The sequence below is a fragment of the Thermoascus crustaceus genome (assembly GCF_041956765.1).
Source record: "Thermoascus crustaceus strain CBS 181.67 unplaced genomic scaffold VTN00scaffold_3, whole genome shotgun sequence".
Lineage (NCBI taxonomy): Eukaryota > Fungi > Ascomycota > Eurotiomycetes > Eurotiales > Thermoascaceae > Thermoascus > Thermoascus crustaceus.
This window is the reverse complement of record NW_027192529.1, coordinates 960,589-982,985: the sequence shown is the minus strand read 5'-3', so window position 1 is coordinate 982,985 and position 22,397 is coordinate 960,589. Positions and strand designations below refer to the sequence as shown.

Below are 22,397 nucleotides of genomic sequence, written 5' to 3'. Positions count from 1 at the left end.
GATGATATTTGGACTCATCAACTGAGCCCTCTTCGGCTCTCCTTCTTTGTCTAGTCCAGCATCATGGCTTACTTCCTGCCTTCGTTCTTCCAGAAGCGGCTGCTGCGGTATGCGCTGTCTCGCCTGGAGCTCGTCGACACTGATGCCTTGGACCTGGATAGTCTGGGCATCCGGTGGGGTCAGAGAAGTACGTTTGAGCTGCGGGATATCGGGCTGAAGTTGGAGGTAGGTTGCATCTAGATGCAGATCGCCGTGTCGAAGCTTGTTTCCCTCCCTTCCCCATAGCTACCTCTACGGAGCCCTCCGTAGGGCTCAGTATCTAGTAGACGCATGTACTGACTGTCGCTTCCCGATTTTCTAGAAACTCGCTTCCGTCCTCCATCTGCCCCCGACGTGCGAGCTGCTTAAGGCCCGGGTCCTCCTCCTTCGAGTCACCATCCCTGCAGATATCTACAGCAGCGGTATCATCATCGAGGTCGAAGGAATAAATGTCCATCTGAGGCTGCTGCCAGATGAGATACATCCGGAAGATGGAAGACGACGGAGCAAAGGATCCAGGCCATCGACAGGTTCGGTGCATGATCCGGGAGGGGATCAGATCCTTCCGACCACGACCGACCTCGCGCACTCGTTCCTCGAGTCCGAACCTAGAGAGGAGAAGGCGGAGCTGAAGGCCGCGATTTCGTCACAGTCACAGTACCTCCAGCAGTCGTCGACATCGCTCAGCGACGATGAGGATGAACTGGGGCTTGGAAACGAGGGCGTGTCGCTGCCCAGCTTCATTGCTGACTTCTTGAAGGGTGTCGTGGATAGGCTTCAGATTAGGGTCAAAGATGTGACCTTGCAAGTGGACATGGGACTCCGGCACGATGGTCCCTTGAAGAGAAATGCCGGGAAGCCGGACCCGATAACAGGGCTGTTGACGATCCGGGAATTCTCTGTCGATGGAGTGAACGCTGCTTCTTCTAGCGAACATGAAGCGCCACAGTCAAAGAGAGGAAAGCGGTTAATTTCGCTGTCTGACATCCATGGAATGCTGGTGTCGGATCCTGTGGTCTTCTCTAATTATTCGCATTTTGCTGCGCCTCCGTCCCCGACCACCACTCATTCCAAGGCCAGTCAGATGCCGAGTAGAGCTCCAAGTAGAGCTTCGAGTAGGGCTCCCAGTAGGGCTACGAGTACAGACTCGAGTAGAGCTCCGAGCAGAGCTCCCTCGCCTCCTCCGTCCCCGGAATCCCCCAGCTCTGGCCACGCGCTTGCGATGACCCGCTCAACGATCTTTGAACCCCCTCAGGATATTGCAAGCTCTAATCATACGCAACATGTGGAAGACCATCCTCAGCGTCATTATACTGAACATTTGGAAGATCATTCTCAGCGAATGGAGGAGTCCTACGTCTCCCAGGGTCGATTTTCAGACGCACCTTCGGAAGTAGAATACGGAAGCGAAGGCCATCCGGAAGACTATCCTGGTATTTCGGATAGCCAGTATGATGACAAGATTTTGGACAACCCAGCATATCTTGATGAGGTCTTCAAGTCTCATCTTGACGATGATATCGAAGGCTCGACCGTCCTTCCCCCGAACGTGCTACAGCCTTCAACGAGCCGTGGGGGCACCCCACGCCCTCAGAGCCCGCAATTGAATGCTTCTAATGGTGTGGCCGGATCACACCATATGGAGATATCGAGACACTCAGCAGGGAATACGTCTCAGCCTTCGGAAATGCGAGGCTCCATATACGGACGCCAATCTGAAGTCGACCCAGAAGAGCAAAGGGGACCAGTCGAGTCAGGACCGCGAACACCATCACCTGCCGGAATTCCACTTCCAGATTCATTGCTGCTTGGAAGCTCGAGCGAAGAAACCCACCAGCCTGCCTCTCAACCGTCTAGCCCTAGAAGCGCCAGTTCGCAGCATGGATTCTCGACTAAAGGGCTCTCGGAGTCAAGGCTATTTTCTCATGAAGAAGCCGAGAGTATGTACATGAGCGCCATTAGCCATGCCTCGACCGCGCGCAGCTACGTTCCTGACATACCGGGGGCTTGGGGATCACCGAGGTCCTCCATAGGCAGTGTTACAGATACTTGCACGCCTGAGCGGAATGGTGCTATGACATCCACCGATCCTACTTCAAGCAACTTACCAGAGGTGGTTGTTTCAACCCCCAGGCTCAATGCTCAAACCGGCCCCTCAGGTGATCGGGCTCTAGAGCATTCTCACCATTCCCAAACAATCCCGCAGGATCATCCAAGAACTCGGCCGGAAGAGGAAGAAACTCCATATCCGTTTTCACCACCACTGAACAAGCTTACGAACGTCTCCAAGAAAGTGCTTGACATTGACAAGATATCGATATGGCTTCCTTCTAACGATGGCCATGTGGCTAGAGCAGCTGATGCGTCATCCATGGTGCATGGAAGACAGACTAGCAGTGATATGAAAGATTCAGTGAACTTGTCGGAATCCGTGGTTTATGATGAACTTATGAGCTCGAGGGCCAACATACCGAGGAGATCTCTCAGGGATTCCATAGAATCGTCTTCTCAGTTCGAATATGGCGGACAGAGAGTACCACGATCTGCGGATGGAAAATCCACGGATGCTTCTCATCCTGTCAATGACTCTGACGCGATTACGGTTGAGGTTGCTTCGATTGCAATCCAGTTTGATATTGCCACTGGGTGGCTGTTAACGAAAATGGGCCAAAGAGTACTGTCTGCTTACAGTGGCAATGGTGGTGAACCACGTGGAAGTCAAGTTCCTCAAGGAGGTGCGCAGAGTCCAATTGCTCTCAGTCTTACTCTCAAAAGCTGTTCTGTTAAGCTTTTGGAGCATTTGCCGGGTTCTGCATATCCCCCACAGAATGCAGTGTCTCAGTCTCTCCACCCAAGCTTTTCTTCTCTCGAAGACATCATTCTGCGGGCGACAGTGTTAGGGTTGAGTTCTTATCTGTCAGTCAACAATGGCACAACAAAATTCAATCTGGGTTTGTCAAAGTTCGCCTTTGGCTTTGCTTCCGAGGACCTACTTTCATTTGATGAGAGTCTCAGAATGCGAGAATCAGTGAGGGATATATTGTCACCTGTACATGGTGACATCTCTGTGTCTGTTACCAAATCAGCAGACGCTGCAAGAGTCAATCTTACGACGCTTCCAATACACCTGAATCTCAATATCCAACGGGTTGATGAAGTCTTGGGATGGTTTGGTGGATTGAGTACAATTCTGGAGCTTGGAAATTCCATGGCGTCAGTGTCAACCGTACGGGGAGCAAAAGCCGAGCCTGCCAGACCACGTGGTGTGCATTTTGAGCCGGTCCCTACCACATCTCCAACTTTGCCCGCAGCCAATACTGTTCCTTGGAAAGTAAACGCTCGAGTGGGTGGCATTGCGACCGATCTCATTGGGGAAAACCACTATATCAAGCTGAAGACAACCGCTGTCAAGGTTGTCAGTAGGTTTGAGGGGATCGGCATGCAAATTGACAAAGCAAAGATTAGCGGCCCGTTTCCGCTTGACGATAGCGGCGATGCCCTTGCGAAGATCAGCCTGAGAAATATCAGGATTGAGTATCTCTTCTCTCCAAAGGAAGTAGATTTAGATCGCCTCCTGTCATTAATAACACCCTCCAAGGATAAGTATGAAGAGGATGATGATATCATGCTAGACACGCTATTCCGGCAGCGAAAGCAAGGTGCTGTACTCCGTGTCACTGTTTCTGCTGCAAAGGCTGTTGTCTCTCGCACTGATGATCTGGAGCCTCTCTCACAGCTTGGAAATGAGCTGAGCAAGCTATCAACTGTCACCAAATATCTCCCTGAAGACGATCGGCCAGGGATCTTGACGTTGGCTTTGATTAGAGAACTCGACAGTCAAGTTCATATTGGAGGGAAAATAGGAGACATCCGTCTCTTTTCGAGGAACCTGGAGGCTGCCCATATAAGCATCCCATCCCTGATTGCTGCTCAGATCGGGACATTGTCGCTGGTGAGGAACGAGGCGGAGGAGCTTATAGGAGAGGCATTACCTCTGTCAGCGGGACAAAATCAAACACAGCTGCCTTTGCCGATGATAATGGCTCGCTTCATCGCAGATGAGATGGATCCTACCGTCAAAGTCAAGCTCCATAATCTTCGTGCGGAGTACACTATCCCCTCGATAATGGCGTTTCTAGGGCTAAGTGACGAGGCCGCGGTGGAAGACCTCGCAGCTAATATGGCAAGCTCAGTTGTAAACCTTACAGAAATGCAAGGTTCTCGGCAGGGCACCTTCCGCTCGCCAACAAAGCCGTCCGTGAATCTCGAAAGCCCCAAAGCCTCCTCAATGCCTTCGAGACTTGCAGTTGCCTTGCGGGATTGTGTTGTCGGGCTCAAACCGCGTGACATGCCTGCGAAGGGTCTAGTTCTCTTCACATATGCCAAGTTCTTCGGGGTTATTAGTGAGGAGAAGCCCTCCGAAGCCATATTGGATCTCAGGAAGGCGTCTCTTATGATAATCGACGATGTCCAAAATGTCGGCTTGACGGACAATTTGCGCCGGCGTAGGTCTGCCGATGCCCAGAGCAGCCAAGCCAAGGCCTTTATTGATATGGGTTATGTGCCTGTCTCCTACATATCGTCCGCTAAGGCTGTGACGAAAGTGGTACAGCTAGACGAGGGCGGCAAAAAGTCGCTAGACGTGGAACTCAGGGATAACTTGCTCATCCTCGAGACATGCGCAGATTCCACGCAGACCTTAATCAACCTTCTCAATGGGCTGAAGCCTCCTACGCCGCCGAGTACAGCCCTCAAGTATCGGACTGAGGTCATGCCCATTCAGGATATGCTCGCGTCGTTCTCTGGTGACGCCTTTGCCACAGAATCACGCCCAGACTCTCGAGATGCTGCTGTACATGTTGATCCTTGGCCAGAGCGCGAGACAGGTGGCGTGGAAGATGAGCTCGAATACGTGAGCGACTTTTATCCTTCGAAGCCCGGATTCGATGACGCGCTTAGTGGCAGCATGACCGGCTCTGGTATGGCAGCTTCACAGTCGAAAGATCCTCTCGATAGCTTCGATTCCCAGTACAACATCACGTCAAGTGTCTCAGAACTCGAGTTCCAGGACGATCACTTCGCCAGGAAGTCCGCAGTCGGAGGCACAGCGCATAGATGGGACTCAGCTCATAATACCTACGGGCTTTCAAATGATGTTAAGCTTCATGGAAGTCCTCTGAGAGTCAGGGTCCGCGACGTCCACATCATCTGGAACTTGTTCGATGGCTATGACTGGCAGCGAACGCGCGACACAATATCGAAGGCCGTTAAGAATGTCGAGATGAAAGCTACGGAGCGGCGTGCTAGAGCTAGCCGTGGGTCTCCCGGTGTCGATGAGGAAGAGGAATCGGTGATTGGCGATTTTCTTTTCAATTCGATCTATATAGGCATACCTGCCAATAAGGACCCTCGTGAACTTTCCCAGGAGGTCAATCGTAACATCGATGATTTGGCTAGTGAAACAGGCAGCTATGCCACTTCGACGACCGTGACCGGGGCGACAGCACGCCAGAGCCGACCTTCTTCGGTCAAGGGCAAGAAGCTCCGTCTGGCTCGAAGCAAGCATCACAAGATGACTTTCGAACTGAAAGGCGTCTCCGCTGATTTGGTCGTCTTCCCACCGGGCTCGGGAGAAACCCAAAGTTCTTTGGATGTACGTGTCCATGACCTCGAGATATTCGATCACGTTCCCACTTCGACGTGGAAGAAGTTCGCGACCTACATGCACGATGCGGGAGAGAGGGAGAGTGGCACCAGCATGGTACATTTGGAGATTTTGAATGTGAAGCCGGTTCCGGAACTTGCCGCGTCGGAAATTGTCTTGAAGGTAAGAACTTTCTCTGAACCTACTATTCTTCGTTATTTGTCCTAACAAGTAATTCCAGGCTACCATCCTTCCTCTCCGTTTGCATGTTGATCAGGATGCACTGGATTTCATGAGTCGATTCTTTGAGTTCAAGGACGAGACGGCCCCTGTTCCAAACGCTCCCGGTGACGTACCATTTTTGCAGCGGGTGGAAGTCAACTCGATACGGGTCAAGCTTGATTTCAAACCGAAGAGAGTTGACTATGCAGGTCTCAGGTCCGGGCGTACGACAGAGTTCATGAATTTCTTTGTTCTCGATCAAGCAGACATGGTCCTGCGACACGTTATTATCTACGGCGTTTCTGGGTTTGATAAATTGGGACAGACGCTCAATGACATTTGGATGCCTGATGTTAAGAGGAATCAGCTACCTGGGGTCCTTGCAGGCCTGGCTCCGATCAGGTCCCTGGTGAATGTTGGAAGCGGTGTGAAGGACCTGGTGGTTATCCCGATGCGCGAGTATAGGAAAGATGGCCGTGTCGTGCGGAGTATCCAGAAGGGCGCTCTCGCATTTGCCAAGACAACAACTAGTGAATTGGTAAAACTTGGTGCAAAGCTCGCCATTGGCACTCAAACTGTCCTTCAAGGAGCAGAGGAATTCCTCAACGCACCGGGGGGACAAGCAGCTGTGCGCCACGTCTCCCCTGATGGGCGCTTGGAGGATGATGAAATAGATGAGGAAGAGACGAAGAAAATCTCTCTGTACGCGGATCAGCCCGTTGGAGTCGTCCAGGGTCTTCGTGGGGCATATAGCAGCTTAGAACGCGACCTGCTCATGGCTCGAGATGCGATCGTTGCTGTCCCCGGAGAGGTACTGGAGAGCGGTAGCGCTACTGCTGCCGCGAAAGCCGTCTGGAGACGCGCTCCAACTGTTATCCTACGGCCGGCCATTGGAGCTACCAGGGCGGTGGGACAGACATTGTTGGGGGCAGGGAATACCTTGGATCCGAGCAATAGGAGAAGAATGGAAGATGTGAGTTGTCAATCAGCCTCCTTTATTTCACTTTGGATAGAGCTAATATTTTCTCTTTTTATAGAAATACAAAAGACATTAAAGTTCTCCTGTCTGTCTGTCACGGGTCACACCCCCCCCCCCCTTTCCGCACACACACTCACACGTTGAACTTTTTGCGCTACCTCGTTTTCTGGCTGCAACGAACGAACTTTGGGCGTTGGCGACCGATCAACCGAACCGAACTGGCTTTTCTCTCTACTCTATTTTTCCTTAAAGGAGCAATCGTCGGATATTCCCCCATGTTTACTTAACAAATTCATTGATTGGACTTGGACTGGACAGGGCACTTGATTAGTATTCTTTTTCTTTTTCCTTTTCTACTTTTGCTTGCTGGATTCCTGTTTATCTTGTTCCATTTCAAATGACTATAACCTAGTATGCGGTACATACAAGTACAAAGGTACAGAACAGGAACAGGAACAGGAAGTACTACCGTACATGGGATGGGATCGGCTTTTTTCCTTTGTCTCTTGTTTCTTGAACTATGATGATGGATCATGTTATGATGATGCTTATATGTACGTTGCATTACGGGACATACAAATTGATGTTTGCTGGACTTGATTTGAATATCCTTTTTTCCTTGGTCTCTGTACTTGTGGATGTGTTTTCCTAGACCAGGCGATGGATTGATTAGGATGAGTCAGTGCAGATGTCAGATCGGATCGAATGAACGAAAAGGGTGAGAATGTGAATTTTCAAGGATCTAGTATGACAGTCTGCGTGTCAAAGAGTTCAATATTTGTATGTATCACTTTATCACAGCCCTGTGGAGACAACTAAGCCATCACGGAATAGGTAGATCATAAAAAGCCCCCGCCCCGCGCAGCTCTTCCTGTGCCGTGGAGATCTCGATCTTACTTTACTTTACCGTCTCATCGGGCCCCGATCAGATCTTAATAAACCAGGCACAAAACGCGTGCGGAGTACTCCGTACCTTGCAATAATTCCCGCCCGTCCGTCCTACCAACCATCATTACCAGTAGTAGGTAGGTAGGTAGTACTTCGTAATGAGAGAGAGCTTCGCCACAACGGCAGGCGGGCCCGATTCTCCACTAGCCCTCGTCTTCATCTTCGCCTTTGATCTGACTTGAGAACCAACCAACCCCCCATTAACAGTAGCGTTAAATCCGTTTCCATAGATAGGGTCACAGATTCTACTGTCTAATTTAGCAAGGAATTACTTAGGTATTTACTTACTAACCAATCCATACAAGGAAGGAAACTCAACTTGACTCTATGCGGAGCCCGATTTCTACATGTTTTTTAACGGATTTCTCCGAAACAATTAATGGGACCGGGACTCTCCTTTTTTTTCTTTTTCTTTTTCTTTTTTTTTTTTTTTTGTCGAGTTTTGTCGCAATAGAAGTCGACCCGTGCCCTGGAACTTTATCCATATGGATGGATGTCGGTGAGGGAGAGAGGGAAGTTCTTCTCAAAGAAAGATGTCCAGGGGAAGGAGGCTGATGAATGAAAGATGATTGTGTTCGGTACCTACCTTACATACATGCATACTCCCGTGGCTATGGTAAGGCCCCCTGAGTGCTGCAGGGGCGAAAAGAAAGCGGTGATGAGTTACCTAGTATTCTCAGATGCCAAAAAGGGTCTACTATTATTGGATAGACCTCTGGTCAGTAATGATGCTGTGTAAGCAAGCCAAGATGCTGAGAAACAAACATTATCGAAGAGAATGTCGAGAGGTGCGTTCTATGATTGCTGATTCGTCGGAGAGTATGGTTGGGATGAGGCTTGAAAAGATGGGCCTGAGGTGAAGATGGGGGATGTCAGGCGCGCCCCCCCCCCCCCCCCCCTCCTTTGTTGTGCCGCAAGATGTATGCAGTTAGTAAGAAATAATATCACGAGGACGTTCGAGATGATTCTCTAATTCCAAATGTCAGAAAAAAGGGCACCCCCTTTTTTGTTCTTTTTCTTTTTTTCCTGCGATTAGATGATGTCATGTGTAAATGTGAATGGTGAGTGCTCAGGTGTGTCTGATGGTCAGCGTGACTGTATAACGATCAGTAAGCGGGCGATCGTCGAGTCGCGACGAAAGGTTTCTTCAGTAGCCGAAAATAGATCTGTCAAGCAATGGTCCAACTAGCAAGGGCTTGTACGGAGTACAAATCGCGCGAAGGACGCCAGCACAACGAAAACCCGCTTTGTACATCCTCTCGGTTTGTTCGGGGTTCGGGAACCAGGGAGCTTAATCACTCGCGGGTTCCTTGCAGGTGTGAAGGCCATTGGCTCTCCGGATTCCACGATGATATCAGTAAACTGTGCCACGTTGGTTCTGCCCGGACTTGGGGGTGGTGTTGTTTTCCAGCCGTAGCCCTGTGCACCGATCAAGGGGACGACGTTCTGCAGCGCGACTGGTCAAGGATGCCATGTATGCCGCGAGGCTGAAGGACCGGGTTGGGATTGTCGGGGTAGACGAGGACCGCGCTACCGCCACCTATTGGCCGCGGCTGCAGCAGCCGATCGCCCTCGGCCGGTCTGAGGCGAAAGCAGACGTGCGGTCTTTTGGCTTTTGTCTCGCTGAGATCAATGGGTCCGGCGGAACCCTGCATTCGTCGAGTAGCAGAGAAAATATTATCATTTTGCGTATGTGTGTGTGTGTGTGTGTGTGTGTGCATTGGCAGTGTGACATCGGATTATGTTTATCATGCGAGGGGATCCTGCTGTCAAGATGGCCCCCTTTAACTGTCTTTTTCTATCCTCCTCCTACCGCATCCGGTGCTGCGCCGTTCCGGGAGGAGGGGAGTCATGTCGAAGAAGCAGGATTTTTTGCAGATATTTTTCAATGATACCCTTGATCTTGACTGTCTTTGTTTATTTCTCGTATGCTGCATCCTTCGATTTGTATAAAGGCATAAGCGTGTCTTCTCGTTAAAAAAAGTTTATGGTCAACGGTCAACTAGAGGTCAAGTACATACTGTTCGTTAGAACCATCTTCGACCTTGGATAATGTTTTTATGGCGTTAATTTTGAGGATTCCAATCAATATATAGACCGCAAAACCGCATACAGACCGTCCACGCTGGGTGTAGTTTTTTTTTTTTTTTTTTTTTAATTTTGGCCATCTTTGGATATCTTTCTCAATGTTGAATTGCCAATATTTTGATGCTTGCGTCCTTTTTATGGTTCATCTGCTGATAATCCCAGGTAGAGCACGCCACTTTTAGCTGTTGAGAGCTATGCTTCAAGTAGCAGCGTGGCTTATTCAATGCAAGTGGTCTTGACGGAGCTTGCCGGCGGAGAGTCGTAAAGACTCGAGGAAAGGAGAACTGCGAGGCGAATAGTAAGAGGCGGGATTGTGAGAATTCTGAAGCCATTCCACGAGGGTAGATTCGCTGCGAGTGTGATAGAAGGCCAAGGTAGAGAAAAGAGAGAGGAATAGACCATCATGGAGCAAGAAAGGGACTGCTGCGTTACCAGCAGCATCGAAGCCCCTCGAGATGTTGCCGGACTCGACGACACCAACCCCCCTCTACGTCTCCCATACGCCTTTCAACTGCCACCTACTCCCACGGAAGTCCCTTCTCGCGAACTCTCCATTCACTTTCGAAATTTCTCTTCAGCTTCTTCCACTACCCTACATGCCGTCCAGTCTTGTCAGAGCACAACTGGACATCTCACTCTTCATAGTTACCGCAGATATCTCTCCCATCGAAACGACATTGTCATCCCTGACGGGCTAATAGGACGGACATTGAGGAGAAAGGCAGGTGCTTCGAATCTCAACCAAACACGAAGTTATCGAGATCCTTCTCTGTCGTCCTTTTCTCCTTCATCCTCAGCTCCTTCAAGCCCGCCTCCTTTATCTTTCTCACAAAGTGTGACTTCTCAGCAGGGCGGACAGGAACCTGAAGATCTCCACGGTTCTGTCTGTAAGTTCCTTTTAATATTATCAAAGGATAAAAAGGAATACAGCTCATTCGTGCAGCTTTGTTTTCTCCCTATCCAGAAGAGCTGTGCGTGACACCCCCTGAGACGACTGCGACGCGTCGTATACCAAACACACAGTTACTGGTAAGCTGATCCCATGACCGCACCCTCATATTATTTCTGATAACATCTCCTTCTCGTCTCCTTTTCGTGACCGTGAGCTGAATAACGCGTTAGAACACATTCCAAGACCGAGTTCAGAATATATCAGACCCACGTCACTCTTTATCTTCTTCTCACAGCAAGTCTTGTTCAGATACAATCCTATTGGATTTGAAAAAGTTAACAGCAACTCTCCATCACGACGGTGTACTGTTTGATATCATAAATCCTCGGGAGTCTCTGGAACTTGCTCGAATACTCTCAGCTCCTGACACTAGGTGTCAGTCTTACAACTCCTCTGAAGTGCAACGAACATCGGCTATCTCAGCAAGCACCATGTTGTCTGGCGAAGATCCTCCGATGCGTCCATCGAAGTTGCAGCCTGAAGATGCACAGCGACGACCGACTGCTCCTCTGAGATGGCTACTCGACGATCTTCCAACTGCGCACACTTCTATTCCTCGAGCTCAGGGTCCGAAAATACCATCTCCTTCTCCCGGGATGACTTCTGATGACCCATTCGCGCATCTTCCTCGCTGTAGAGATCTGCCGCGTACACCAGCTCATCTGATCCGTCCAGGGCCCATTTACAACCAGCCGGGTCAGGTACAGGCCTTCCCTTTTAGTTCTCAGTCGGCAGGGCCAACACCAGCGATGGTAGAAGGTGACGCAACTGTTCCAATTTCTGACGCCACGGCGGGTACTCATACTCGGTCCAGCAAGACTCCGCTAGGCAGTATAAAGAGTCTGACAGAGAAGTTCGCTAAACTCTTTGTGAAGCCATTCAAACAAGCCGATGTTGCCAAAGATAGCCAATCCAACAAATTGCGTCCACCTCGATCCAAATTGCGCCGCCGTACTAAAAGTCCTCATTCAAAGAACAAGAGGCTGTCGAAAACCGGTGACTTCAGACCAGGTGTGAGTTCCGAGTTGTGTGATAGAGATCAGAACAATCTGGCTTGCCAAACTGCTCGTCCACTCAGTCGGGACTTAAACCGATATCAACCAAATTTCCACGGCGCTCGCGGCCGGGTTGAGAAGTCCACTGCGATCAATGATGCTATCCGGAAGGGGTCTGTGAATGGGTCTAGAATGTGCTTTGGCAATGATTCTGTTCGAGCCCCTGCTGATCATCGCCATGATAGACGTCGTCGACACAGAGTTTCGGCGCTTCCAGAATTCCAACTTCCAGACTCTGACGCTGAAGAGACTGACTCTCAAGGCCGGAGTATTGATGAGGAAACCCAGAGAAAGGCCCGCGTTGACTTGATTGGCGAGACGCCAGAAGCTCCTCTTCCTTCAGTTCCAGAACGCCTCAATGCCGAAAGCACCGACTACACGAATCCCTTTCAACTTGCTCTCAGATCTGATTCTTCGCCATCTCTGTACACCGATACCGTAACGCCAAGCAATCGATCTGAGTGCTCAGAGAACGACATCGGAGAGCCCGGACCCGCGATAGATGAGGACGATTGGGCTGATGGTAACTCCCAGCCGAGGCAGCACGCGATGCCAAATGCCACTGGTCATAATGTCCAATATAGTCCATTTGTCGACCAGGATGGAACACGTACGAGTGCATTTATCCCATACGTGAACTCGGCTGGGACACTTGACGCGTATGTACCGGGTCAGTCAGGACATGCCCGTCGTGACCGTCGAAGTATCGACACGCAAGCTTCCACTCATCATTTTCCCTCCAGTATCGAGGAGCAGCTCCCAACATTTCTAACAGAGATTCCGGAAGCTAGTATTGAAGCAGGAGCTGGTAGGCTTCAGAGCTTGTCAAGTCAGCCACAGGATCATGGACCTGAGGGAAGCCAAACCTCGCCCAGTCAGCACCTGGGTGGACGTACTTCATCCTCCACTTTGAGAACTCATTTCAGATTGCGCTCGACACTGAGAAACATAAGAAGCATAAACTCTTTGCATAGCCGGATTCGACAAAACAGGCTCCCTTTGGGACAGGACCAGAGACATGTTTTGGAGGCACACCAGAGTGAATCAGCGGGAGAAGATGAACAAGACTGGGAGACGATTACAGAAAGTCAGAATCTTCGTTCAGACACGTTTGGCACGTTTGCCGGACACGCGGGTCCTCGCTCTGGATATCCCTATCTGGGCCAGGCTGCGACGGGCAGCAGTCTGGCCAACTACTCCAGCCGCGGAAGTTTGGCACAAGAGGAAACAACCAGCTGGACTCCTATAAATTCTGCTCCTCAGCGCTTTTTGTCTTTTTCTCCTCCACCTCCCCCTTCCTACGCCGTCCATCTTCTTCCCACTCGCAGAGCTCTGCCAAACTCCCGCTGTCTTCCGCGTGGCCCTGACAACGGACGCTCTGATTTTCTTGCAGAATACAACTCCCCCAGTGCGGAGACTGGCTCCCCTTTCTCTCCGCCTGGGTCGACCAGCGACGGCCCTGAGCCTGCTCGCCCTTGGGCCAGCCATGGCTCGAGCCCATTGGCCAACAGAACCAACTGTAAGTTCAATTTTGTTGAACAGAGCTGCACCCTGAAGAAATAAATGAATGAATGAACTCTGTGAGCCTTGAGAGATTTATCCAACCCAGTCACTGTCAATTTCTCAATCACACATTCCCCAGCCAGGGACAAGACAAGACACTTCTTTCAATTGGGCTACCGTGACCTCTATCCGTGAGGATTCCGCCTTTGTCCGTTCCCTTTCATGTACATACGTACCAAGAAAACACATTCTCTCAAGACTACTACCGCGAAAGGTTTCAAGATGTGTCATCTCAAATTTCTCTGTATCGTAATTCCTCAAGTCTGTATTCTGTCCAACAACGTAACAGCACAACAATCCACACTTGGCCGTGGAGGGAGATTCGCTGATAATAACAGAAAAAGGAGAACAAAGCCCCTGGGATTGGTCAAATGACAATCCCGGGGCAGCCGCCCGCCGTCCCCAGTACCGCAACAAATTCCGTCACGCGCCATTTCGCTACGGCATCTAAGCAGAAGCCGTCAGACGTTCAGATATGAGAGCGTCTACGGGCCATGGACACTGTTGCCCTGGCCGACCTTGCTCGGTCACGTGCTTCAGTGCTGATTCGGGACCTCCAAAGGTCCAACCATATCCGACAAGATACTACTGCCGCCAACGGTGACGAAGAGACAGCTGGCTCACCCCCAGCATTCTGGTACTGGTCCTCGTCCGGGAGGTACATGTTCCCTGACCCTCCCCATCTCTCCCAGGTGCCACAGCGCCACGCTCAAGCGTGGACGATGTCAAACATCGTTGTCCAGAGGCGCCTGGGTAGAGTGCTCCTCGGTGTCCTATCACGCTTGCCTTTTGTTGGGTGAATAGTCGTCGCCCTCATCGGCCTAGGGGCCTCTGGCCCCGACCGCCTGATGAAGTGGCACTCCAGGGGTATTGTGGACTTGTTCCACGAGTGGGAGAGGAGGCTGGCGAGGTGGATGTGTGGTGTGTACTTTGTTGCTCTTCTGGCGGCTGTGTTCGTTCCGACAATGGTGGTCCTTGTGGTGAGAGCAGGTTGAGAATACAGTGAGACTTATTTGTCCTCTACATGGAAGGTCAGTGATCAGCATATGTTGCTAACTTCTGAGAGAACTTCAGCTCTTAACTTTGTCTTCATTCGTTTGTTCTGTGTTCGCGTGGTTATCTGGGATTGGATCTGGGGATGGAAGCGGGGAAATGGGAAGGAGGGTCTGATGTTGTCTGGTCACGATTTCTGGAAATGGTTATGGATACGTCCGGCTTGCTGTTTCTAATGATAACGGCTTTGGTGACGGTTTATGAATACCTCCTTTGTTATGGAAGCATGCAGTAGTGGTCAGAGGGCACAGGATTTTGGCGTTCTCTCTCCTGCATTAATGGTGCTCAATACCCTCTTGCCTGGCTAGGTCGGTCTTTGTCAATGAGTACTTCACTATGAGAAAATGGATTATGCTCTTTCAATAGTAAAGCACAGAGGATTGTCTGAATCAAGCTCATATTAAGCATAAACCTCTGACATCTAAGATCATAAATCACCAGTACTTTTCATGATTCATAAATCAGTAATGATATGCTTGACATGTGAACCTATTGAACTGAAGATACTTTCTGTCACAATGCTGTACTTCCACCAAATGGCATACCCTCGATCCAGAGAACTCAGAGAGGATGGCTCCACGACTTCTCTCAGAAGCATCAGCAGACTCCCGCGCTGCTTTAGGGTAGCGGCAAGATTAGCGATAATACCTTGATATTAAATAGTCATTTCCTACAATGTGCTAAGCGTCATCCAAAGGAGAAAGGATTCAGCGTTATCCTAAAAACATGGTAAAGTGCGAGACACATCTTCGAATAGGCAGTGACTTATGTATTGTTGGAGTTCTGAACAAGGATAACTACTAATTCACACACCCCCTTCGTCGAATACTTACCTATTCTCAGGTATCTCCAGCCCAACCTTGCCATCTTCACAGCCCCACCCCACAACCTCTTCGCACTCCATTCATCGAATATACACGGCTCATACCCCGGATCAATCACACTCTATCCCTCCTTCACTAGTTCGCTTTCCCTACGATTCTCAAGATACTTTTGCACCCCTTCCCCTCTTCCTCCTCCTCCTTCCCAATAGAAGCGAGCACAACAGTCGCAGCACCCTGCTGAGGACTCTTCGTGATCTTTTTCATCTCGGGCGTATGCGCCTAAGCGATGATCATCTCCTTGGAAATGGTCAAGATGTAAAATAAAATGTGTGCAAGATGCTTTTGCTTTACCATCATGTCATCTGTTATACCACAGGTTAGGTTAGGTTAGGTTAGGTTAGGTGGGAGTACTCCTAACTGTGCGCGCGCGCGTGTGTGCGTATGTGCTCCCCATTACCAGGTAGGTACTCCGTACAAAAGTAAGACAAAAGTAACCCCCGTAATCGTATCCCGTATCCCCTTTCTTGCCCTACTGTATATTAAAAAGTCAGTAAGTCTCAAGTCTCAAGAAGTCCAATCCGTCGATTGGCCGTTTCGAAATTATCAATTATCATCCAAGCAAGATTGACCCTTTCTATTTACAATAGAGAATTCGTAGTCCGCGAATGGTTTCCACTAGTTTAGGTACTATAAATTTTGCCAAGACTGGGGGGGGGAGTTATCTTAACTCTTACTCTTCAGGCTTTTATTCTAGGCTTTAGCTATGATCTGCTGCAACGTTTTATTAAGTACCTAAGTATCCTCGGTTGGAAGATTAGGTTAGGTACATACCTACCTAAGTAGGTACCTAGGCTACCTCGCTAAGCAATTGCCGTGCGGGATGTTATACCCGAGGTCATGGTGCATGGAGATAGTAATTAAGTATTGAGATTATCACATGGTTAACTAAGCTTACCTGCTGACGAGTACTACTGTGTACTCCGTATTCCGGTGTTTCATCTTGTCACCTCGTGGGTTCTAGCTACCTAGGTATACTGCACGGAGTTAGGTACCTAAGATAGGGAAGGTCATGTGAGCGGCTAAGGTTTACTCCCTTTTTCTTTTTGGACCTCGGGATGGTTCCCTATCTATCTACCCAACCTACCTAAGGTACCTAACCGACTGTTCTGATCTCTCTCTCTCTCTCCTGTCGGGAGCTGCCGCATATTACTTTAATAGGTAAAATCTGATAATGAAGAGCTTTATGCTTGTGGAGAGCAAACTAATAGTGGTGCGGATCTCCCGTTATCGGCAACGGGAATAATCAAGGAGATAGGGAGACTGATATCAATCAAACAAACCAACATGAATCCACATCGCCATTGCAAAGCAGTGAGCAATAATAGTCCAATCTCGAGATACTTGCATGAAACCCAACCCAGCAATTGTACATTCTCGTGGTGACAGATAGGGGACATAAGAAAATAAAAACTAATATACATGTACTGTACAGTAGCCCTTTCCAAAATAAAAAGAACCTGTATACGCCAGCGCATCAAGAAGTATTAACAAAGTATTAAGTTGCTTTTTGTACAATGAAGGAAAGCAAGGAAGGAACGAACGAATGAATGAATGAATGAAAAGATCCGGATTCAAGATCAAGCGTATGAAGAGCAGTCCGACGAATTGACCTCCATTGCCGCCAGGGCAGCACAGACGATGCTTCTCCGCCGTAGGCCCTGTTCGCTCTTCTTTCGAAGCATTTCACGGCTAGAAGATGCCTGGTGATAATGGTGGCTCTTGTCGATCCTGTGGGACGACGCATGGTGTATGATACCGGCGCTGCTCTTCCTCCTCCCCCGCGGATCGGTAGCTGCGTAGAGGTCGCCCCCTAAACCACTACCGCTCACGATGCTGTTTTGTCGGAAGCGGCTGCGGTTGAGGAGTACGGACCTCCTTCGCCCTGGCGGTGACATCGGAAGCGAACTGGGATGGTAGTCATCTTCTCCGAAGTTGTCAAAGTCCGCTGGTTCATCCTCCGCGAGAAGAGCCAGCCGAATGGCTTCGATCCCGGATGTAGCGTTGCACTGTATACGAGAGATGCGTTGTCGCTGGAGACGGACGCTCCGCTGCTCATCGTGGTGGTTGTTCTTGTCCACAACGGGCTCGAACGGGGAGTCCAGAGCCGCGTCTAGAGGGAAGTAGTTCTGCGGGACTGACATGGCGCTGAGAAAAGGCGACTGCGGGTCAGACGGAGAAGCAGAGGTCATGGACGAAGACTCGTAGTATCCCTCATCGTCGTGGTCCGTGTCGGGAGGAGTCAGGACGTAACCCGCGTGTCGGGCTGATGTCGTCGGAGTCGTCTCCCGCACCGAACGAGGGATTGATCGAGGCGCGATGCCCATCTCATCATTGTGCTCGTCGTCTGATCCGCACTGCAGAGTATGCGCGTGGAGCTTCTTCGTCAATGTCCCGATTGAGAGACGATGTTTGTTGTACTCAGACGCCGGCATGGACGTCGGGGGCTGCGCGGAGCGAAACTGTGAGGATCGAGTGCGACTTAGATGATGAGGGAGAGGTTTCGAAGAACGGGGCATCAACGGCGGTGACGGACATCGTGATGAAAGAGGTGATATCAAGGAGCTATCGCAGTCGATCATGACCTTGTCGTCGGCATCGAGAGCCAGACATACTGACCCGTTCGACGAGGGCGAAGAGAAGGAGAAGTCTTCAAACATGGTGAATGAATGCTTGTACGATCCGGAGCTTGAGCAACAGATGTTCCCTTTTCTCCAGAAACAATATAACGAGCGCCTGCTGTGAGCTGCAGGGGGGTCGGATAAGCCGCTGAATAATTTAGCCAGCAGCCGCGGGCGCTGGATTAGGAGGATGATCGACTGGGTCTAGCTACCCCGTCTTTGAACTTTCGAGGACGCTGATAGGAAGCGCAGAAGGCTCGAATGCAAGACAAACAAAAAGACAGAGAACAGCGTGTGCCAATGGCATTCACAAATTCCCAAAAAAGCCAGATCTGGAGAGTCGGACACGCGAACCTTGGCGGGTCGATTGGAGCAGCTTGCACGTTCGTATCGCGCGCCGGTCGTGTCTGCTCCGGACGATGGAGGGCCGTTTGGCGATAGTTGCAACGCTGCAGCCTTTAAGTGCGCGTATTAAACAGGGAGAGCTGGAAAACTAGGGAGAGACCATCCGCCACAACCTCCCTTTCAACGCCGGTGCAACGGGCGAGAAGATGTACAATTAAAGGGATCTGCGTTGGGATTTGAGTCGGTCCTTTCAAGTTCTCCTGGGCGATGACTAAGCACTCCTTTTTCGATCAAGTCTCTCTAGGCAAACGCCCCCTTCCGCCACGGCTTTTCTTCTCCCAACGATCTGATCTGTCTGCATGATCTACGTCTTGCCACTTGTACCGACTGCAGTCAGCCTATGGTCCTCTAACAGTCATGGTCTCCGATTTTTCTACGAATAAGCCACCTACACAAAGTCTTCCGTTTTAAAAGGGCCAACAGGGTTGGGGCATTAGTGCAGTTTGACGATTAGGTACAATACAGCTTCTCTAGCCCCTTACCCATCCAGGGAATGTACAGTCTATATTGCATATCTACTCCGTACAGCACACGCACATGGTACACCCAGAGGTTCACCGTCCGTCGCTTAGATCTTTGTATGTTACGGCGTAAGACGGTTGCCACTATCGGCTACAGAAGGATGCAACCCAGGCGATTTTTGTGTTGGCCACAACCTAAATATTTTTCCCGAAAGCCGGTGGTCGACCGGGGGCAAGCGGCGGTCAAGAACGAAGAAGAGCAGACGTGTGAATGACGGGACTGTTGACAATTCTATTCGAACGGCCTGCAGGATGCCGAGAATGCTACCGTATCCACTTGACCGTTTACGTTTACTTCCGGAGTACTTCGCATGTAGCGTCGCATTCAACTTTCTTCCTGCTTTATATTCACGTCTACCTTCTTGAATAAATAACCGTGCAACTCGAGGCTAAAATAAGTTGATATATCCGTACAACATTCCCGTACCATCCAATCCTCTCGACGTTTTTTGAACGCATCGCCTCTCTCCGTACCCTGGGATCTTTTTTCCGAGCCCAACCGGACGGAGTGGCCCGGAGAGAGCCATGGATCCTGCAGAGAAGCGCACCAGAAAAACGATTCCCAGCCAATCGATCTCAGGATCGGCTGGGTAGGGCTGCAAAGATCGACCCTCCGCATCCACGGGTGGCTGTCTCTTAGCTCTTGGCGCCGTTCTGGAAGCCTTCTAGCCCGTCCCCAAAAACTTTCCGTGTGCCACGTTGAACGCGACACTAACATTCTATTGGAGCTTGCAAGGAAACTTTCAAGATCTCCGGGTCTCCGAGACTCCGGAAACGATTTAGGCTTTGTCACTTTAGTGCAGGGAAACCATCCCGCAGCAGCGGTAACAGTCTCGCTACAGTATGGTGGCTTGAAAGGAAAATTAGAGAGATGGATCCTAGGATTTGATTTGAGGAGTAAGGACGGTCGAGGCTAAGTGAACCAAGGGACAGCTTCGAAAATGTTACGAGCACTAGTGCATGCTACGGGGTGCACTTAGCATTGTGGTACAAACTGAAAGCAGTGCAACATTCGGTGAGTGCTGACCCTGCAGGAGAATACTGCAACAGCACATACTATTAGTGCATGCATTCAAACTACATTGCCTAAACCCCCATGGAGAAGTTAGGTAAACATAAGAGACTTACCAAGGAAGCACCTACGCTTTACAGCGCCCGCCCTAAGATTGATTTTTTGTGGGTTGAGTACACAGATAGAAGGTACGAACGTGTCAACTGGGTTTGTATCTTTATGTCCTCGGGTATATATCGAAATTCTGCGTGCCCGCGTAGACAGTCTCTGCTTAAGCCCATCCATAAAATCCAATAGAAACAAGCAAGCCCAAAATCACACATGCCCATCTCAGGCGCGCTCCATCTTCCATCTTTGTCGCCACCTTCCTTGCTGGAGGTTGACGCAGCAGCAGCAGCTCCTGTTCCCGTTCTGGACGCTGTGGTGGTGGTAGCCTTGACAGGTGTACCGTAGGATTGACTGTCCCGATCAAACGCCAGACATGCCGTCGGGAGCGCGTAGTTGGTCGAATGAAGTACGGTCTGCGTCGCAACCCCTTCTTGGAAGTTCGCTACATCGACCCCAAAATCCGCCAAAGCACCTACTACCAGGTCTATGGTTGGCACGATATTGGTGAGATTCCCGAATACGTTGTCCAGCACTGAGTCGAGTCCCTCTTCGGCAGCATTCGACGGCTTCTCACATTTCTCGTCGACGCCGCTGAGCTGGGTGATATTGACAGACAGCGTTGGCAGTTCCAGGATGCCTCCAATGCCTCCTGATACGGCACCAGCTGCTGTCTTGACTCCGAGGAGGATCTGGGGCTTGAAGGTAACGCTCGTGATGAGAGAGACGAGTGCGGAGGTCGACTTCAATGGTAAGGTATTTAATTTTGTCTCGTTACTATCGACTAATGAGTAAACCTATCAGAGCATATTTGGAATGAGGTGAATAGACTTACAAGCCAGATGACGTTGAATTCGATAGTTCAGGGATGGTGATTTTAAGCCTCGAGTTATCGGGTACCTGCAGAGATCAATATCAAGAAGGAAAGGATATATTCCACAGCAAGCTTACCGAGAGATCGAAGCCATATGAAAACTCCATAGCTTCAGCCAAATTAATTGAAGCTTCGAGCTCCGGCTGGATCAATGGCCCGAAAACCACGACGCCGGGGATCTAATAATTTTATCTGAAAATTCATCCTCGTAATTGTTCTACGAAGCAATGGACTTACCTCAAAAGGAGATAGAGGAATTGCGGGCAAATTCATTGGAAGCAATGGCAGGTTCTGGGTCAATGAGATGTCGACCCCAAGCTCAACATGCGCGAAGAGGCCAGTTGAAACAACTTCAACACTTCCATGTTCGAAGAATGATATCGTGTTATTGATTATATCGGAAATGTCGTCAGATCCGGAGAGATTAAATGAGCTTTGTGTAATTTCGATATTGCCTCTCAAGGTGCACTTCTTGCATGAGATGGTTACACCTTGCGGACTGTGAGAGATAGTCAATTTTCCTGCCTTATAATAGAAAGTTCTTATTTCACTTACAAAATTTGGTCCGCTCCTGGGAATTGAGGAGGAAAGATGTCCTTGTCAATAAAGCTTTTGTTGATTTCTTTGATGACTGCAGAAGGTTGCACTGTTGCTCCCAAAGGAACTGAAGGAAAAGAGATGGTGGGCGTTGGCCCAGACCCTGTTATCTCTCTGGACGTTGTGGAACTTGTGTCCTGCTGCCTCTTCCCAAATGCCTGTTCACGCTTCTGTACCCCAGGCCGCCCGCGCGAAAAGGATACTTGCATAGAGTGGAATGCCTCGCGCCACTCACAACTGGTCTTCTTCATATGAACTGCTCTACCAGTAGTATCAAAATTGACATTATGCACCCTAAATATTTGTCAATATCGGATTTAAGAAATGAAATTCCCGGTCACTACTCACTGATGTGTGGCTCTTTCGCCCTCTGAATTACAGCCATTATGAGAGGTTACAACCACGAAGCCAGAACTCGTCCCGACCACTTTTCTGATCGCATTAACATTCTCAATGGAGTCAAATACCAGACTGATTTGAGAATCCGAGCACAGGATATTTTCCAGATCACTCTCCAATTCCTCAAGGACTAGTATAGGAGACAGTGACTTGACCACCAATGTTGCTGTGAAGACCAAGTCCTCGTGACCATTTTCCGGTTCATGGATGTATTCAAATACAGTTTCATGACAGAAGATGCTTTGTTGTGCCCTGCTCCTCAGCCTTGAGGGCACGCTTGCAGCGGAAAGATGTCTGGCTTTGGGCAGTCCCAAGGACTCAGGGAGATTGTATGCTAGACTTGACTCCTCACAGTGAGCATGGTTGGTGATTAGAGCAAACCATGTCATAATTAAGAACTGAAGCCAATTCAAGGTGTCATAGATTAGGGTACAACGGT

At 49.8% G+C, this 22,397-nt stretch overlaps 5 protein-coding genes across 5 annotated transcripts; 2 read left to right on the top strand and 3 right to left on the bottom strand.

The window, feature by feature from the left end:
- Positions 1-63: 63 nt before the first annotated feature.
- On the top strand, positions 64-6,960 carry VTN00DRAFT_5531 (uncharacterized protein; the record flags this gene model as incomplete). Its single annotated transcript, XM_069432072.1, has 4 exons — positions 64-225; positions 362-5,866; positions 5,925-6,878; positions 6,943-6,960. The coding sequence occupies 4 exons, from the start codon at positions 64-66 to the stop codon at positions 6,958-6,960; spliced, it is 6,639 nt and encodes a 2,212-aa protein (XP_069287968.1).
- Positions 6,961-9,017: 2,057 nt separating this feature from the next.
- VTN00DRAFT_5530 (uncharacterized protein) lies at positions 9,018-9,487 on the bottom strand (the record flags this gene model as incomplete). Its single annotated transcript, XM_069432071.1, has 2 exons — positions 9,018-9,278; positions 9,329-9,487. 2 exons carry the CDS (start codon positions 9,485-9,487, stop codon positions 9,018-9,020), a joined length of 420 nt encoding a protein of 139 aa, XP_069287967.1.
- Positions 9,488-11,303: 1,816 nt separating this feature from the next.
- VTN00DRAFT_5529 (uncharacterized protein) lies at positions 11,304-14,485 on the top strand (the record flags this gene model as incomplete). The annotated part of the gene is made up of 3 exons (XM_069432069.1): positions 11,304-13,446; positions 14,031-14,243; positions 14,295-14,485. 3 exons carry the CDS (start codon positions 11,304-11,306, stop codon positions 14,483-14,485), a joined length of 2,547 nt encoding a protein of 848 aa, XP_069287966.1.
- A 2,519-nt stretch (positions 14,486-17,004) lies between these two features.
- Positions 17,005-18,084, bottom strand: VTN00DRAFT_5528 (uncharacterized protein; the record flags this gene model as incomplete). Its single annotated transcript, XM_069432068.1, has 1 exon — positions 17,005-18,084. One exon carries the CDS (start codon positions 18,082-18,084, stop codon positions 17,005-17,007), a length of 1,080 nt encoding a protein of 359 aa, XP_069287965.1.
- Positions 18,085-20,200: 2,116 nt separating this feature from the next.
- On the bottom strand, positions 20,201-22,347 carry VTN00DRAFT_5527 (uncharacterized protein; the record flags this gene model as incomplete). The annotated part of the gene is made up of 7 exons (XM_069432067.1): positions 20,201-20,250; positions 20,309-20,865; positions 20,924-20,988; positions 21,040-21,141; positions 21,200-21,461; positions 21,518-21,853; positions 21,908-22,347. 7 exons carry the CDS (start codon positions 22,345-22,347, stop codon positions 20,201-20,203), a joined length of 1,812 nt encoding a protein of 603 aa, XP_069287964.1.
- Between the last annotated feature and the right edge of the window lie 50 nt (positions 22,348-22,397).